An 18,417-nucleotide genomic window follows, 5' to 3' on the forward strand; every position below is an offset into this window, starting at 1 on the left:
ACAACCCACAGCAGCATATGCAAAGTAACCGAAAACAAAAAAAAAATTGTTTATGAAAACAGGGCAAAAACTTGCGATATAATGAAGTTTGGATACACTTGTGAAGCGAATTTTACTGGGAAATATTATATATAAATATAAGCAATTATAAGCAAAAAATTAACTAATATTACCTATAGAAAAAATTGAAATACAGAATATTTAAATTTTGTACAAATGTGACAATTCAAGCTTCAAAATAAAATCCGGCCCCAAAGAAGTGGAACACCGAGCTTACAAACCATCCCTTAAGACGGGGCAATATCTCAAGCCGTGATACAGGATACAATTGACAAAACAATCTAATTAATGCCTCAACGTAGCAAAAGTGATTTGTTTAAAAAAAAACGAACCCGTAACAAACAACTTCTAAGTTGTATTTTTATGCATTAACCGAATCTTCATCCAAACAAAATGTGATAAACATGATGATCTGGTCAACTGTTAGGGCATACAAATTGCAGGATTTGGTGACGCTCTTTGGCTGCGGATGAAGATTGGCGGCGGCTGATATACATATGTATATATAGAAAAAAGTCAACAACAATAACTAGCAAGAGGGGGTGAGGCGGCAGCGTAAAAAGGCTGATAGCGCATAAGTGCGCAACAACAACAACAAAAGCAGTAACAACAACAAAAAAATGCAAAGCAAAAGCAGCTAAATGAACGCTAGATCCTCTGGCCTAGCTCGCAATTCTGGCTGGCTGGTTGGCAATGCTAAATAAACTAAAACACCCACAAACAGGCACACACACACATACACACTCACACATGCACACACACACACACAGTGACATAAGATGTAAGCTTGCATACATGCAATTTGAGTAACCGCATTTTATCACGTAACCCATTTGTCTTAACCACTTTGTTGCCAACTTGCAGTGTGATGCTTTGGCCAAGTGGCAGCAGCATTCGCGCAACTAGAACAGCGCAGGGAAGGGACCGACAAGGGTGGGAGACAGAGATGGAGGTTGTCCTCGCATAGGATTGTTCGCGGTAAATGCATTGCCATGTTTCAAGCTTAATCCGCAGCCCACACACGGACCAGCAGACTATCAAAGAGACAGACAGACAGAGAAAGAGACGACGAATTTAAGCCCAACATTTACGTCAAGTAGTTGCTTAAGCTTTCTTTTTACATCTTTTTTCATTTCTCTTTGCTCTTTTTCACACATATATTGCGCGCTCTTTCGCTCGTAGCGCATAACATATAGCGCACTCTCTCGCACGCACATACAACTCATTCGGTTAATTAGTGCTTCCGGCTCTGTGTGCAGCATTTCCACTGCTTATTAACACGAGCACACACAAACACCACACACACGCATGCACACACACGCACTCACACACACATAAGACAGGACACAGCCGCCTACCGTATCCCTTTATTTTTGCCACTTTTTTTTTGGGTTCATGGAAAAATCTTTTGTTGACCACCTGCAGGCGCAGTACGCACACACACACACGCACACACACAGAAACAAAGAACTTGTTGTTACTAACAAATCGAGACGTGCTGCCATTAGCGAATGAACGCATGCATTCATATATGCATTCATCAACTGTTTATAAGTTTGAACAACTTTGCCGTTTTCTCAATCAAAATGAATTCAATTCTCGAATGGCAAACATTGTTTGCTAATGCTATTGACTTTTGTGTTGTTGCTGTTGTAATTGTTGTTGTTGTTGCTGCTGCTGTTGTCATGTCAACAGACGGGATACAAAAGCAACAAAAAGTTGCAAGCGAAGCGCAGCCACTGAAGCGACAAATGATGCATGCAACTTGTGACTCGCCGCGCCTCGCCTCGCCTTGCCTCACCCACTCTATCTCTTTCCCATCTGCATCTATGCATACTGCTCTGCGCTGGCAGTAACTCGTTCGAGCATTGCCTAATTTAATTTAGTTGCTGCTGTTGTTGTTGTTGACTCCACAGGGAGCAGGCAACATAGTGCACAACAACAACAATTACGCTTCATTAAATTGCAAGTGCAATTGGCAAAAGGCAACATGCAAATTTAGTAGCCAACTTGTTGTCTGCCTCTCCGGGCCTCTATAACTGTCTCACGCTCGTTCGATCCCGCTCTCTCTCTCTCTCGCTCTCCCTTTTTATCTCGCCCTCTCTGTGCCCGCACTCAGCTGCAATTATGCAAATAATTTGATTGCCATGCACAAATATTGTAAATAAATGCGGTGAAATGGAAAACAAAAAACGACAGACCGCGAAATCCAATAACATCAAATGAAAACTGTTTTCCAATCGTCCGTTATTTGCGTTTTCAAGTACAATAATGAAATATGTGTGTGGATGGCTTATGAAATCTATTCTCAACTATGAAATACGTATTTTTTGACTTGAGTTTAGAATTTGCATAAAATGCATAAACTACATTTAAGGATTGTACTAAAAAATCTTTAAATCAAATCTGCACTTAAATCCGTTCAATTAAATGTATAAAAGGTTTTCCTAACTATTCCCATTCATCACATATTTTTTATCTTTTGTATCCTTTCAAATCGGATTCAAAAGATTATAAAATGGTTAGAATATAGAGAAAGTCGAAAATCACTTTATCTATGAGAAAACAATACCTTATAATTTATAATACAGATATTTACGTTTTACAAATATTTATTAAATCTCTTATAAATGATCAAAGGACATGCTATTTTATATCCCTACAAGACATATTCACATTTAAGCTATGGTAACTCATACTTTGTTCTAAGTTCAGCTACATTTTCCATTCATCATCATAATATACCCTTCAAACTTTTTAATTTAAGAGGTATCAAAACACAATAAAGTTATGTATTGGCATGAACAACTCACCTGCATTTGAATGGGACAACAAATTGTTGAAGAATGTGCCAATTGCTGTTGCATCTGGCATTGACTCTACTGACTCGTTTATTGATGTTGCTGTTGCTGTTGTCGTTGTTGTTGCTGTTGCTGCTGTCTGTTGCTCTCTGACGCCAGCAATTGTTATTTCCGCATCGAAATCGATGCTGTTGAAGGATTCATTGTCGATGTCACTCAAATGCTGGGATCTGTCATCGCTGGCAAGCAGATTCTGCAGCGACGATTGATGCTGCACGGCCTGAGGTTTAGGCTTTGATGCAACATCCACATCCACAGCTGCTATTGTTGCTGTTGCCGCAGCAGCTGTTATATTTGGCATTTTCAATGCCGCTGACACAGTCGGTTGTGCCTCATTTAGTTGCGAAAGCCTTGTGAAGCCATCATCGTACTCATCATCCGCAATGGCACTTAGCAGCTCCATATCATCGTCACCATCATCGTCGTTATCATCAAGGGCTTGCTGGTGGAGTTCCTCCTCATCTGATGCGTTGCTTGCCACGCATTCGCTAATGCTTCGTGCAGCATTTCTAATTTGATGTCGCGATGTTTTTTTGACTGCTGCGAGGTGAAGGGAATTCGCATTGGGTTTAGCTTTACAATTTGTGTAAACAGTTGTTGTTGTCGCTGGCGGTGGCGAATGCAAATTTCGCGTTGACCTCATTTTGCATGCGCCGCCGCCTAAAAGCTTGCACTAATAATTTTCATATGTGCATTGTGTGGGCTTGGCGGTGCAGTGCAACGCAGGGGGGAGGTAGACTATGTGTAACAGTGGCATTGCTCACTTTTCTTGATTTCGGTGCGGTCTATCTGTTTGCTTGTTTGTCTGTCTGTCTGTCTTTCGGTCTGTCTGCTTGTCAGTCTGTCAGCATGTCACAGTCGCACATGACTGCACACACTCTCTCCCACACACACACACACACACACGCTCAACTAGACTCTGCATTATTTACTTTACCTTCATCAGCAGCGGAACTTGCAGCAGCATCTTCCTCGGTGTCAGCATCATCAGCCGTGGCATTAATTCCCACGACTTGCAGCGAGTTGTTGCCAATCTGCAGTTGCTCCTGTTGTTGTTGCTGTTGACACTTTTGCTGCTGCAGTTTGGCATTCGAATTCTTCGCCATTTGCATTTGCCTTGCCGTACCGCCGGCTGCCTGCTCTTGTTGACTTGTACCCACTTCGTAATTTTTCAATTGGAATATTTGATTTTTTAATGATTTCCTTCGCCGCAAATACTCATTGTGCTCCAGTTGTTGATTGCACAGCAGTTGGCGCAAACTTTGCGCCAGTCCGCCAAAGCCTGCCTGCCCCGACGCCTGTGTCGCAGCTGGTGGGCCTTCCTGTAGCGCCTGCAGTATGCCATTGATGACCTCCAGTGCGGCATTTATGATGGCGTGATTCGCTGTGTGCTGCGTGCTCAGCAGGTGCAAACAATAATCATAAATTTCAATAATTTGCCGGCAATCGGACGCAGCTGCCAGTTGTTGTTGCTGCTGTTGTCCGGCATCCGCCACGGTGTCGCCATCATCCTGGTAATCCGACGAGTAGCCGCGTATAAGCTGCGGCAGCAGCAGACGCAGTAAACCCAAGGCGCCTAGCACGCAGCTCGTCTGTTGATCCATCAGTAGCATTTCTGGCAGGGTAGAGGTGAAAGCAAGTGAGTACAGGCTATCAGGTAACGCTATATAAATAGCTATAGACAACTTTTGGTTAATGCCTTTTGTTCGGAGCACAACTTACGGTTGCTGCTGCCACAAATTAAAAACGCAAGCTCAAACTATGCAGCGCATCCACACGCATACACCCATATACACTCCCACATACCTTTGGCCAATTGCAGTTCATATTTCTTTGGCAACTTTTTCGCACTCTCTCGCCCTCGTACGTTTTGCAACAAATTGCCACCAATTAAATTTATCTCATTGAAAAGTTTTCATCTTATATTTATAGACTTTGCGTCGACACACACATTCCCGCACACACGCGCCCACATAGGCTGCGCTGAATGCTTGTTTGTTCTCTCTTTTTATTACGTATACGCCACCAATCACAAAATGCCATGTTGCAACTTTGTTACTCAATTAGTTTGCCGTTTTCCTTTGGGTTTCCCGCAAAATTGAAAAACACTTTTCGCCGTGCCGGAGCAACTTTTATATGACCCCATCCAATTGACTTTGGGCAGCAGCATAAAACTTGTTGCCCATGTTTATGTGTGTATCAATTAATTGCGCCCATAAGCCGCAAAGAACTTAGGCCAGAGTTAAGATGAACTCAGCTGCTTGAGGCACGTTTAAGGCACTCAATTAATGTCTGATAAAGCGCGAGGTGTTTAATCTCACAAATTAATATGAAATGCGCCGCGCAATGCCTGTCTAGCTGGGAAAAGTTTTTCATGCCACATTTTTATCAGTTGACGCCTGAAATATTCAACTTGATTGAGTGGCACTTTTGCAGAAGCTGCCTACCTAGCTGCCACACATTTAAGAACTGCCACATTCCCAACGTTGCGACAATTTCGACAATGGATTGCATGAATTATATAAAATACCACAGAAATGAGCAGCACTCAAGCTTATGAAATATTGAAGATGTTACGTTTGTTAGAATATTATTATATTTTTTGTGTTAACCTTCTACTTTTGATTCGACTTTAAAAAAATTTTATTTATATTAAAGTACCTTCTAAAAACATTTAAAAATAATCCCATACTGTTTCATGCGATAAGCTAATTTCTCGCCAAAAGAGAAACACACAAAAGTATGGGGTACGCTTATTTAAGAGAATGAAAGTTGCATAGAAAGGCAATATTTTCAAGTGCGAATAAGAGCAAGTGGGAAAAAATGAAGACTTAAACACACAGAATGAACGTGGTAAAAAAGGCAAGCAGGGAATTCGGGGCGAAAACTAGAAATAAGAATAACAAGGGTATAAAAAGAAAGAGAAAAAAACAGCGATTGAGAGAAAGACAGATAGAAATAGAGCAGGTAAAGAAAGAGAGAGTAGGTCAGAGAGTAAAAATGTGTCCTAGAGGAGAGAGAGAGAGAGAGAGAGGGAGAGAGAGAGAAAGATAGGCAAAGAGATTATCAATGGGAAGGAGAAAGAATGACAGAGATTAAAAAAGAGGGAAAAAATATAGAGCAGGGATTTATGAAAATCGCATAGAAAGGCGATGTTTTAAAAATTACTGTTGATCGTATGCGACCTGTGAATCATTAGACACAAAACAATATACAACAATTTGTGTGTTTTTTTAGCTTTATACCGTATCAAATTGCTTTGTTCATTGAGACAGGCATGGATATAATTAATGCTTGATTTATACACATAATGTTGAAGAAGATACCGTCCTATGCCTCTTACCTACGTTTCAATGCTTTTTTATTAACTATTAGCACTGCGTTTTGTATTATATATCGCTGGAAAACCATACTCTTTTTATTTAATAAACACTTAAAAAAAGTGGAAGGAACTGTGGTTTGTGCTTTTTGTTCATACAACAAATCATTAAACTACAATCAAATTATAAATGTTCAGAAAAGAAAATAGATGGAAGTTGGATAACTTGTTAACTTGGTCAAATTGTTTACTCGGCTGTTTATGTACAATTTGGTCACTTTTGTTTTGCAACGAATCGCCGCGACAACTGTTTTCTGCATAAATTTGGAGCTGGTGTTGTTTGCTGGCTGTTTATAAAGTTGATTATCCTTTTAAAGCTGCACAGGAATGAATATCTGATTCAATTTCGCATGAATTATTACAGGGAAGTGTCCAAGTGCATAAATTTCATTTTGCCTGCCTTACAGCCTCAAACAAACAGACAAACAGCAGAAGCAGCGGGAGGTGCGGGAGTAGAGGGTGCAGCAGGAGCAATAGCGTTAAGGACCTTACTCCTACTGAGTGTTTGTTGGGGCATGCCAAGGCGCAAGACACAAGACTGCGGCGTATGGAAGGGGGTTGAGTGTGTTGCAATTGCTACACTGATGGCTGCCATAAAAAGAGGCGGCAGACTGTGCACTGAGTAGTTGTGGTTTTTGTTGTTGTGATTGTTGCTGTTGTTGCCACCAGCCATTGTGGCATGCACTTGCCGAGCAGTGGCTGGAAGTTGACACAGCCACACAGGCCAGAAGTTGAAGGAGTTGATTTGAAGGTAAACAACTAAAAAGCTGAAAAGCGCAATGTAGCGCAGCCCAGAAAGATGGCATTCCCCATACAGTTAGCATTAGATGTATAAATTTACCTTCTGACCGTAAAACAAAATTCGAAATTTATGGCTATTTTTTGTTTTGGGTCACAAATGCAAATATAAATTGTTTAATGTAAACAAATTGTGTGTGTAATTGTATCAAGTTTTGAATGCGATTTTTAAATCAACTCAAATACTTATGCACTTGAAATGCACCAGTTAAAATTGCAATCTATTCCTAAATATGAAAACGCTGCGCATTTACCTTTACGGCATGTTTGCCAATAAAGCGTTCTATGAAAATTCAATAAAAAATGATTTGTGCTGCAAAAATTAAAACTTATTTTAGGTATTTTTGCTTTTTGTTATTCGAAATTTATACAATGCACTTCTCTCTTTCGTGTGTAGTTGTTGCTCGCATTTGGTATGATTTTTGTTGGCAGTGCAGTTATTGCTGCAGTTGCCAGACAGAAAATAGCTAAATAAAAACTGGCTCGTTTCCGTTGTCTAAAATCGAAACAAATTCGTAAAAAAATATCCACACATATATGCATTACATATAGGTATACTTGGCAATGCAGCGCATGCAAGAGGTAACCAACTGCAATGTAGAAATATAATTTATATCAACTGACATTTTAGTTTTAGCTGTGGCTGCCTCGCGCACTCACCCAGGCACACACGCGCACTCACACGCACACACAGCAGACAGACAAATAAACACCATAGAAAATGCTCTGACTGACTGTGATTGCATTTACAGTTAGTTTGTATAGTCCTCAACGGGCAGCACCCAAACCTAAACTCAAACTCAAACCTAAGCCCCAAGCCCCGCAAAGTCCACAATGCGCTGGGTTGTATATTTTGAAATGGTATTTTCAATGGATTTGTGGCTTTTTAGAATATTAAAAAATATTTCATATGCACACACATATATTTACATATATGTGAATGGTCGATAGGTATGTGGCACTTGGCATTTGGCGCGTTAAAGCCGTTACACGCTTTTTAAGCACAGTTTTCATTATTGATGAAACTAAAGCGATTTTTTCTGTTTGCATTCCGTAAATGCGTGAAATGGTAAGCAACAACAACAGCAACTGTGATTGCAACAACATTTGGCACACGGATTAGTTTAGAAAACAAACAACAATTGAGAACAAAAAGCAATTCTAAATATTCACACAAATAAATGCCACAGCCGACAGCTGCATTAACAATTGATACACTTGGTATTTTCCATGATATAGATAAATATGTATATATATTCTATATAGAGACGTGCACGTGCACACTTCATATCCGGCATTTGTTGGCTTACCAATCACTTTGCTCAGTCCATGCCTGGCCATAAGGCTTCTATTGCGCGCATGCTCAATCAAGCTGATGCAATTTTGTGCCGAGCAGCGACGCTTCACCGCGCAATCCGAGCTGATGTTGCCAAGGAATGTCTGCAATCAAAGAAATTGAGAGATGTGAATCAACAAATCGACATATAGCGTGGCACGTTCCGGCCAATTGGGAGTCGGACAAGCAAGTGAGACAGACAACCGGAAGCCTCTGATACACAAATGCTTGCAAGCTGGGCTAATTTAGTTGATTAGAGCTTTAGACTCAAGGCACATTGACTTATAATACAATTGCTTTTAAAAGAGTTGTTAAACTCGACAATATATATTATAAGCGGATTTTAAGGTACTTCTTCCCTTAAATCAAGCCAAAATTTATAGACAGGAACATTCCTAGTAGAATCCAGGTTCGAATCTCAGCTTGAATAACATAACATTGTCTTATCCGTATCTTCACTTATAATTATAAGAAGAATTTATAATTAATCTAAACTCTTTAGTTGTATATCTATTTAAACAGCTCAAGCCTCACTCTAGCTAACTATAACTATCTGCCATTATCACGATGTTTTACCTCAAGCAATTTGCACGTTTCGCTATCGTTGAGACCATGCTGCACGTAACGTCCAAAATGCTTGACAAAATCGCTAAGTGTCTCCTGGAGTAGCGTCTCCTTGCGCTGCGACATGATGGACATGCATTGCAGCAGGCGCACAGCATACCATTTGATGTGCTTCTCCTTGATTTGCGGCGCATAGTATGCAAACAGATTCAGACATATGCGCAGCGATCTGGAAAGCGTACAAAAGTTCAATTAGTTATGGAAGCTTAAAGTATTTATTTGGCCCAACTTACCGCTGATTACCATTCCGCTTGATTTCACCATACAAATCCATCAAGATGCGACTGACTCGCGTCTTTTCCAAGGCACGAAAGATTTTGTTTAGGTTCTCCTCGGCGCTCATGCGCACCACCGAATCGAAATCCTCGCAAAAGAGCAACAACACATTGGTGGCTGTGCCACAGTGTGCGGCATAATTGATGTGACCGGCCAAAGCTGCTGACATGATGCACTCGGCAATCTGCTGGAAGCAGGCAATCTTTTGCTTTTGGCTAAAAAGAGTTTACCATATTGTGGAGTTAATATAATAATGCGTTAATGCGTATAATATATTTGGACGGGTGGCATGATGACGAAGGGATTTTCCATGATGATTGCCCACTTTGAGGCTGAGGCATAAGCTCCTGGCACAACTACAACTACACAATAGGCAGAAAATGTGTCAGTGCCTATGTGCAGCAAATAAAGTAACTTTTTTAAATGTCTTCTTTAACATACAAGCAATATCAACTTCAACTTTAAGCCGGCTGTTCCTATAAGAACCATATTATATTGTAATTCGCATCTGATGAGATTGCGTGGAGCAGAGTAAGGCTCGAAAGGTTTGACTTAACTCAACTTCGAACCGATTGTTTCTGTGCCAGCTATGAGCTAATGTAATCGGATCTGCTATATATGCAAGGTTTCATTATATGTAACTGAAATATTTGTTTTCATACAAACTTATGGCTATATCGCAACAGCTGTCAGGTATGATCAAGAATATGCACACTTCGGATGTTTATAAATTTCCACAATCTACAAAAATGTATTGTTGTTCGCAGCCTTGATCGAGTTACCATAAGCTTTAGCCCCTGGACTTCGAGCAACTAACTCTTTGATGGTACGCTCTACAGTTAATACCTGGTTTTTCTTTACATAGTCTGTTAATCTCGAAGTGTTGACGTTCAAAATAGATCTACGACAAAGAACTTGAGAATCAGCAAATGGAAACCTGTTCAGTTAATACTCAACTTATGTTTCTCGCATTAATACGTTTATCATAGTTTACGGTTAAGAGTGCCCACTGTAATCCGCTTATTGCAAAGGTATTTGATGACGTCATTGCGAATGTGCAACCCGCTGCGCTGGCTGTTCTTGAGCAACAGCTAACAGCAACAGCTAATGTTGTTTGATCAATATCAGCAGAAAATGTTTTGAATGCCGAATTATAATGCAATTTGCAGGCACTTTTTTCCTTTGCGCAATAACAAACTGTTGCCGGTCTGTTGCAGCCCCAGTGCAGAAAAAAACACAAACAAACGCTCACCTGCATTCTGTATTACGCAGTTGGTCAACATGGCCAGTGAATTTCTCATAGGCGCTGGACTTGTCCATTTTGTTGTGCTAAATGTGATTTTATTAATTACGCATTTATCACATTTTGCTTATTTGCAAACGTTAAAATGAACTTCATTCGCGAAATTTTCTTTGTTATGATACTTCTTCTTGCTGCTGAGAGCGCAACGAACATATGTTTCATGCGCGCGCTGGGCAGCACTAAAACGCGGTGCTGCCAACTCACGCAGCAATAGCAGTGCTGTGTAACGATTACTGCGCAGCTAAGCGCCAATTCAAATGTGAAATTACTAACTGTTTTGACTTTTTCTTAAGTTTTGCGAAAGAAATGGCTTTAAAGTTTGGATTTTATTCATTTTTATTATTTATACATAATTGCGTTCACATTATTAATGTTGCTTAAATAAGAAGTATCTTGTTTTGTTCGTTTGTTTGTTGTTTTGTTCGTTGAGAAATATTTATGCCGCTTGCATAACATTTCCACAGAAATATATAACATTTATATTATCATTTAAGTAGTATAGTTAACATTAATGTATTTAATTACGTTTTAACTTAAAAAACTTAAACCCATACAAAAATGTTTTAAGCTACTTAATGTTACTAACAAACCCCACCAATATTATTATTTTTTTTTTGTTTGATATTTTTTCTTGTTTCGCTTGTTTTCTGTTTATGTATACTTCTTGGGGCTCGCGCCCAAGTTGAATATGCGTGCAATATTAAAACAAAAAAAAAGTACAATCACAGTCCATTGAAAATATATAAAATTAGTTGTGTGCTTTTTGCCCGTTTTTTTTTTTGTTTTTTTTTTCTGTTTGTTTTTTTTCTATTTGTTTTTTTTTTTAAGAATATGAATTTCAGAAAGTGTCTTGCGAAATTATTTGACGCTCGAGACGTCACTAACTATTGGGGGTTCCATTGTTGGTTTTGCCGTGTGATAACGTTGCAGATTCTAAATATTTACAACAATTGATTTATGTACCTAAACCTTATGAATTAAACTACAAAAAATGTGCACAACTTAAATTAAGGAAAAGTTTGCAAGGAATGAAACATAGTAAGAAGAAGAAGTAGCATGTGTGCTTAAATAATTTATGACATTTAGGCAGATTGAAAAGTGAAAAAGACAGAAAATAAAGCAAAGAGCTGGAAACACGCTAGAACCTCCGAATTTTTAAGAGGTGTGTTAAGTGTGTGGGGGTGGTGGCTTACGGGAGAAGGGGCAGACAGGGGATGACTACTAAAAGCGGCCTAGTCTAAACGCAAACTAATTAAGTTTGACGCATTTAAAATTAGTTTTCTAAAACTTAAGAACCCCGCGCCCGGCGCACTCTAGCCGCGCTTGGAGCGCAGCACCAGCATCGTCAGCACCAGAAAGCCCAAAATCCAGGACAGCGTGCTCACATAGCCAATGTACACATCGGACTCGTATATCGCCCAGCCGCGCGTCAATATGGAGCGCAGCGAGGATGTGGCCAGCGTCAGCGGCAGGCACAGCGAGATGTATCTAGATGGGCGAAGTGAAGCGGTTAGAGCAAATGCTTGAGAGGATCAGAGCAGATTAGGCTTACCTCAGCACCACAGGCATGCCCTCAATGGGCCAAATAACGCCGGACAGCAGCAGCGTGGGATAGAAGGAGCCCAGTGCCAGCTGTATTGCATTGCGTTCCAGTTCGCAAATGGAGGAGATGAGGAATCCAAAGCACATGCCGCACATGCCTTGGAGCAGCGTCAAAACAATCACCCAGAACAGTTCACCGTTGTTGGTTACGCCAAAGACGACCAGCATGAAGATGAGCACCAACGTTGTCTGACCGCACATGACCACAAACTGGGTGATGACATGCGAGAAGAGAATCTCGCCGGGTGAGACGCCGGCAACCCAAGAGCGGTCCAGCAGGCCCTAAGGAAAGAGTATATAAGCAATGACAACCATGTTGAGATGTTGTTCTTATTCTTGTTATTCGATTTGCCCACCTCAGTGCGTTCGATGATCAGCGCGGATGACGTCAATGCCACAGCCAAGAAGAAGACAATGCTATAAAAAACATATATATATATACATGGAAGAATAAACAATAATGTCATGGAATACAATTAATATTAATGTGACCATGCAAATTGGCACTTACGTCAATATCACGCCAGGTGCAACGAAATCGGTAAAGGATGGATTCATTGTGCCATAGATGGGTTCCCTGAACTGTATGGGCACATCGCCCAATTTTGGATTGTTACCGCACTGGCCGAGCAGGCCCATGGCAAAGTCACGATAGGCCAGCTGTATGTCACGATTGAGCATGACGCCAATTTGCTGATTGGACATGTCCAGCCACACCTTCACCTCGGACTGCTCAATTGTCTCGTCGTCTGAGTCCCGGCCCAAGGCAGCGCGCGCCGTAAACGCATCCGTAAAGTTCTCCGTAATGTACACAGCGCCCCAAGCCTCGCCCCGTCGCACCGCCGCCTTGGCGTCCTCTATATCCGTGTAATACCTCTTCACCACGCTTGTGTTCAAATGATTCAAGTAGCGACAACCCAGATTGGCAAAGTGACAGCCATCCTCCCAGAAGCAGGTATCCTGCGTTTGGTAATCAAGTTTAATTAGCAAAGCCGTATATGGTATCTATTTATGTTTATATGACTGTTCCTTCTAACTAATTTATTGAGGGGCTGATTGATTGACTGACTGACTGACTGACTGACTGACGGCAAGGGTTAGGAAGCTGCATGTTTATTATTTCATACATTCTCATGTACTCACCGTGTTGTTCATTTCGTTGTTGACAATGGCCAAATTGAGGCCCTGTGGATCGCGTCCAATGGCCAAACAGAAGAGTATAACCTGCATCACGGGTAGCGCAAAGATGAACAACATGACGCCCACGTTGCGCCACATTCGCAGCATATTCTTGGTCAGCAGAGCGCGTATCTTGCCCTTAGAGGTGACCTTGCACAGATCCGCAAAGCAATCCTGGCAGCTTTCCTCATCGTTGGGATTGTTCTGGCGCTTCGAAGGCGGCGGACTGTACGGTTCCTGGTTCAGCTGTTGAAAAGTGAAGAACTTGTTAGCGGGCAAATTGAAGGCGTTATGGTGGGCCAAACAGACCGTGTAAATGGAGCCATTGCTATCATTGATCAGCACCTCCTTACTCTGATGGAAATTCAGACCCACGACGCCGCCTTCCTGACTGGAGCTGGGTTTATCCATCTTGCTGCCAAAGGCCATGGCATGCAACGAGATGTTGTTACTGTCATCGATATCAACACAAACAAACACACAGACACACACAGAGAGAGAGAGTGAGAGAGAGATGGTTGGTGGTACATAGATTGCAAGCATGCGAGTGTCAGGTCCAATAGAATCAAGAGATACATAGATTAGATGAGTGACGGTTACGGGTTTCAGTTACATATTAACTACGTGCAGCATGCAGAGCACAGAATCAACACTCACCTGAAATTCACATGGGTCACATCGCCCTTTTGGCTCTGGATGCGCGACAGCTTGAGAAAGACCTCCTCGAGGTTAATGCACTTATACATGGTCAGCAGCACACTGGGCGACTCCTCAGCCAGCAAGTGGCCAGAACGCATCAGACCAATCTGAAAGTAATCATCACATTAAGTTTCGCATGTGGATTGGCCTCGGCAGGGTGCCACTTACCGTGTGCGCCTGGCGCGCCTCCTCGATATAATGGGTGGTTATGATCACCGTCTTTTGGCCCGCCTTGGTGATGTGCACCAAGTGATTCCAGATACTCTGTCGCAGCAGCGGATCTACGCCCACTGTGGGCTCATCCAGAATCAACAGTTCTGGATCATGCATGAGAGCCACAGCAAAGCTGACGCGTCGCTGCTGGCCACCGCTCAGATTCTTCACGAGACGCTTTTCCGAAGGCAGATCGAGAAAGTTGAGCAAAAACTGCAAGCGCTCCAATATCTCCTTGGTCTCCATGCCAAAGATCCACCCAAAGTACATCATGGTCTCTTGTATAGAGAATTCGCCGTACAACGCAATCTCCTGCGGCATATAGCCCACACGCTTGCCGGGCACGCCTGAGCCGCGTGTGCCCGGCTTGCCGCCCAGCACAAAGATCTCGCCGGCATCCATACGGCGACGACCCACAATGCAGGAGAGCAGAGTGGTCTTGCCACAGCCGGAGGCACCCAGCAGGCCATAGCTGAGGGTGGATGCAAGAGTTTGTTGAGAGGTGAAAAAGATTGAGCACCGTGTACCCAGAGAGTAAAACGTCCATATTAGTTTGATGAATAGTCTGACTGTCAGTACATAGTTTAACGAATGCTAGCCACATTTTCGTGAGCATCTGAGCTCTATTCGACTTGGTTGTCATATTCTTATACTCCCAGTACGATACTTAAGATATTTGCGGACTAGCCTTCGCAACACAGGAATATATTTAATTTCTTAAGAAAAAAACTTTAGGCTGGGCCTAAGCCTAAGTGCTTCGGTCCCTGCGTTAAAATATGTTTTTTTTTTTTTGATGATAAGCCGAACTGTGTACAACGTTTTCTTATGATTTAGTTGATTTCAAATTGGGCAACATTGCATTGAACCAGAGTTTAATCAAAATTAGATTCAGTGTGGTGAAAAACCAGGTTAAAAAAGGAAACCAAAAGAGGCTACATTAGTTCAAACCCTAAATCGAATCACTTCAACTATGTTATTACAACCAAAATATTTTCAATATTATAGACTTAAATTACTTTTTGCCACGCCCACTAATTCCCCCGGCCAGGCACATCTGCCTCAGCTTTATAGCTAGAACAAAGTCTAGCACATGCGACAACAAAAAATCTCTCTGAAAGCTGACGCCAAACATGTGTGCCACGCCCACAAGCTGAGAATGGAGCATTTATATACATTATTAAATAGCCCCAAACTGCAACGTCCAAAATGTTTTTGTTTTTATATTCTATCTGTTAGCCAAGCATGAAAGCGCACGCTCTTCTGTCAAAACGCTTTTTATGCGAGCTCGGCACAAAAATTAGATAAATCGAGAAATAAGTGCTGACGTGCACATACCTATATAGAAGCCATACCTATAAGTCAGTAAAAGTCAGTGCAGGTGTGTGTGCGTGTGTGTGTGTACATGGGTGTGTGGGGCTATTCGTGCCGTGTCAACGGCGATGTCAATGTTAATTTCAGCAGTTCAAGTTGAATTATTTCGAAATGTTCACCTTGAAAACGGAGACATGTTTTTCGCAGTCAGCTAACAAATGCCGCAACCCGACTCCACCTTCTTTGCCAGACCCATAATCATCAGCAACAATAACAATAACAACACGATCATTACAATTAATATTATTGTTGTTATCGTTGCGTTATGGAGAACGCGTCTGTCGTCTATCATCTGGTTTTTGGTCTTTCGGCATGCAGCCCTTGACAATATTTTTGCGGCACGTAGGTCGCACGTTTCGGCTTGTTATTGGATTTATTATTATAATTAACATGCTCCAGCATTTAACGAATCGAATTTTGTGTGAGTTCACGAAAATGTCGGCGTCTCAGCTTTTAATTAACGCAGCGACTTTGACACGACCCAAAACACAAATAAAAAATAGAAAAAACCATTAAGCTACAGCTCTGGGGTTCATTGACTGCCAACCTGACCTAGGTCAAGCCGAAATTGATCAAGCTAGTTTATATAAACATATAACCGTTATAGCATGTGGATTATATTTAAATACTGGGTCAAGCACAGAATTTAATGCAGTTAGGAAATTTGGTTTTTTTTTTATTTATATTTGTTTTGGTTTGCGCAATCAATTGTGGCTAAAAGAATGCCGGACCAACCGTCATGCCAATGCCAAAGCTAAAAATCATAAAAACAATTTGCGATTTGAATTTTATGGCCGCTAAATGTTTGCCAAAAAATCTGGCAACTAGAGAGCGAGAGAGAGAGAACGATAGAGAGCGGGTGAGCACTTAAATTGAATTTGGCATATTAATCGTTTTGTGGCCAATTTTATAAGGCTGTAAAGCACGCGCGTGTCTTTTAAATGTGAATAATTAATATGAATTGCTTAGATTGTGCATGCCCTTAGACCAAGTTTTCAGACACTTTTAATAGCCAATTAACAAAGAAGTCTGTTGCTGCGGCATTGAGTCTTGCATAAGCCAAAGCTAAATCATCTTTTCGTTTTTTTTTTTTTTAACAGCTCTGACAACCCTAGGCCATAACGAGCGCATACGCGGTAAACACGTTTAATTTGCCGCAGCATCAATTTACAATGCAAAAATGTTGTTTCAATTACAAGACGCTCGAAACTAGTTACGCTTGTATTTAGATCGAACTGCGCGCACACTCAAACACACACACACACACACACTTGTAGAAGCATAGTTAATTGCGGCTATTAAAGTTGGCGAGCAATCGGTTGACCTTTGATTAGGCCACACGGAAAATACGCGCTGGTTGTGCAAGCGTAAACCTGCTACAAGGAAATTCGAATTAAAAACGAATTTAACATTGAATGTGGTTCTGTATGGCATATAGCCATATACCATATATAGTAACTATAGCAGATATTGATGTCGCGTTAAGTGATATGTGTGAATTACTTTCGCCGTTTCCAATTTATTGGCAGCTGTCAACATTTCACTTTTTTTCGTTGAAATCTTGATTAGCATTGACTGCGGGCTGACATATCTGTCCATATGAAATTGTTTGGAGTCTGTGTACTTACATTGTGCCCTTAGGCACTGTCATATTCAAATTGTTCAACACTTGATTAGCGTTCTTCTTCTTGCCATAGGCCTTAAAGGCGTGTCGCACTGATACCGCCGCCTGTGTGTTCCTCGGCCCAGCCGCGGGCGCACCCCAAACGGTCACCGGATTCGGCTGTGTGCCACCATCGTTGTTTGTGGCCGTCATGACGGAGTCTGTGGAGACACTGTAAATAAAAAACGAGTCTGTTAATAATATGGCCAGTGACAACGCTGATAAACAGTAACTAAAGCACAGATAAGATATGTATACAAAAGTAAAATAGAGTCACATTTTGTTTGTTTGTTGCCTAAGTCATTCGTTTTAGAATCGTGCACAGCTTTGAACATTTCCTGTTGACCCACTCTCATGTGCAGCCGGTTGACTATCATTAATACACATAACCAGCGATTATGCTGTGCTCGAGAATGATGGACTAAGCGATACCCTCTACTGATGCCAACTTTTTTACATATGACGTATAATATATTTGAGATATAAAGCAGATGTATCGATATCGATTAGATGACACTTTACATTTATCTGCTATATAGAGGCTTTAATCAAATCTAAAATAACCTGGATTTGTATATGGGCACATAAAAATCCATATGTTAACATTTTTGTATTGGCAAAGTTTAATCGTTACAAAAATAAATAAATAAAATACTTGAAAAAATTAACCTGCACAGCTTTTTGTAATTTTCAAGATTAACAAGCATAGGTTTATCATGCCCAATCGGTGTAATTTTTAGCGTACAGGGTATATAAACTATGTCAGCATCACATTGCAAAAACATAACGCAAACGACTTATGTGGCCAACAACAAAAGCAGCTTGGCAACACTTTTCTTTTCAATGCATAGTTTGACCAAGCCATTTGGTAGTCACACAGACACTCACACATACACACATTGAGACATACACACACACACACACTATGCTGTGCAGAGAAGAGTCTTACTCAACGTTTCTTTTTTCTGCCAACAAACTTTGGTGTGCAAGTGAATGCCTCCGAGTGGTTAAAGCCGCACTGGCTTAGCCTGGTCTGGTCTGGTCTGCTTGATT

At 41.2% G+C, this 18,417-nt stretch overlaps 2 protein-coding genes across 6 annotated transcripts in view; both read right to left on the reverse strand.

Moving 5' to 3' along the window:
* The window catches only part of LOC115757766, a 49,040-nt gene extending 38,281 nt beyond the window's left edge, over window positions 1-10,759 (reverse strand). The window contains exons 1-6 of the mRNA XM_030698190.1: window positions 10,587-10,759; window positions 9,292-9,549; window positions 9,011-9,227; window positions 8,409-8,538; window positions 3,859-4,536; window positions 2,874-3,461 (exon numbers count right to left, since the gene is read on the reverse strand). Coding sequence (XP_030554050.1) covers window positions 2,874-3,461; window positions 3,859-4,536; window positions 8,409-8,538; window positions 9,011-9,227; window positions 9,292-9,549; window positions 10,587-10,654 — 1,939 coding nt within the window. The 5' untranslated portion in view covers window positions 10,655-10,759. The remainder of the gene's footprint in view (window positions 1-2,873; window positions 3,462-3,858; window positions 4,537-8,408; window positions 8,539-9,010; window positions 9,228-9,291; window positions 9,550-10,586) is intronic.
* A 661-nt stretch (window positions 10,760-11,420) lies between these two features.
* The window catches only part of LOC115757744 (ABC transporter G family member 23), a 28,554-nt gene continuing 21,557 nt past the window's right edge, over window positions 11,421-18,417 (reverse strand). For 2 of the 5 annotated variants that reach the window (XM_030698133.1, XM_030698132.1), the window contains 9 exons: window positions 17,330-17,536; window positions 14,286-14,802; window positions 14,076-14,224; window positions 13,728-13,869; window positions 13,383-13,664; window positions 12,751-13,199; window positions 12,596-12,656; window positions 12,190-12,521; window positions 11,422-12,125 (listed from right to left, as the gene is read on the reverse strand). In XM_030698133.1, the coding sequence (XP_030553993.1) occupies window positions 11,951-12,125; window positions 12,190-12,521; window positions 12,596-12,656; window positions 12,751-13,199; window positions 13,383-13,664; window positions 13,728-13,869; window positions 14,076-14,224; window positions 14,286-14,802; window positions 17,330-17,517 (2,295 nt within the window). In that variant the 5' untranslated portion in view covers window positions 17,518-17,536 and the 3' untranslated portion in view covers window positions 11,422-11,950. Of the gene's footprint in view, window positions 12,126-12,189; window positions 12,522-12,595; window positions 12,657-12,750; window positions 13,200-13,382; window positions 13,665-13,727; window positions 13,870-14,075; window positions 14,225-14,285; window positions 14,803-17,329; window positions 17,537-18,417 lie in introns of all 5 variants that reach the window. The other 3 variants (XM_030698131.1, XM_030698130.1, XM_030698134.1) reach the window with 3 other exon arrangements.

Source organism: Drosophila novamexicana, unplaced genomic scaffold (assembly GCF_003285875.2).
Source record: "Drosophila novamexicana strain 15010-1031.04,08,12 unplaced genomic scaffold, DnovRS2.1 tig00000108-arrow-pilon, whole genome shotgun sequence".
Lineage (NCBI taxonomy): Eukaryota > Metazoa > Arthropoda > Insecta > Diptera > Drosophilidae > Drosophila > Drosophila novamexicana.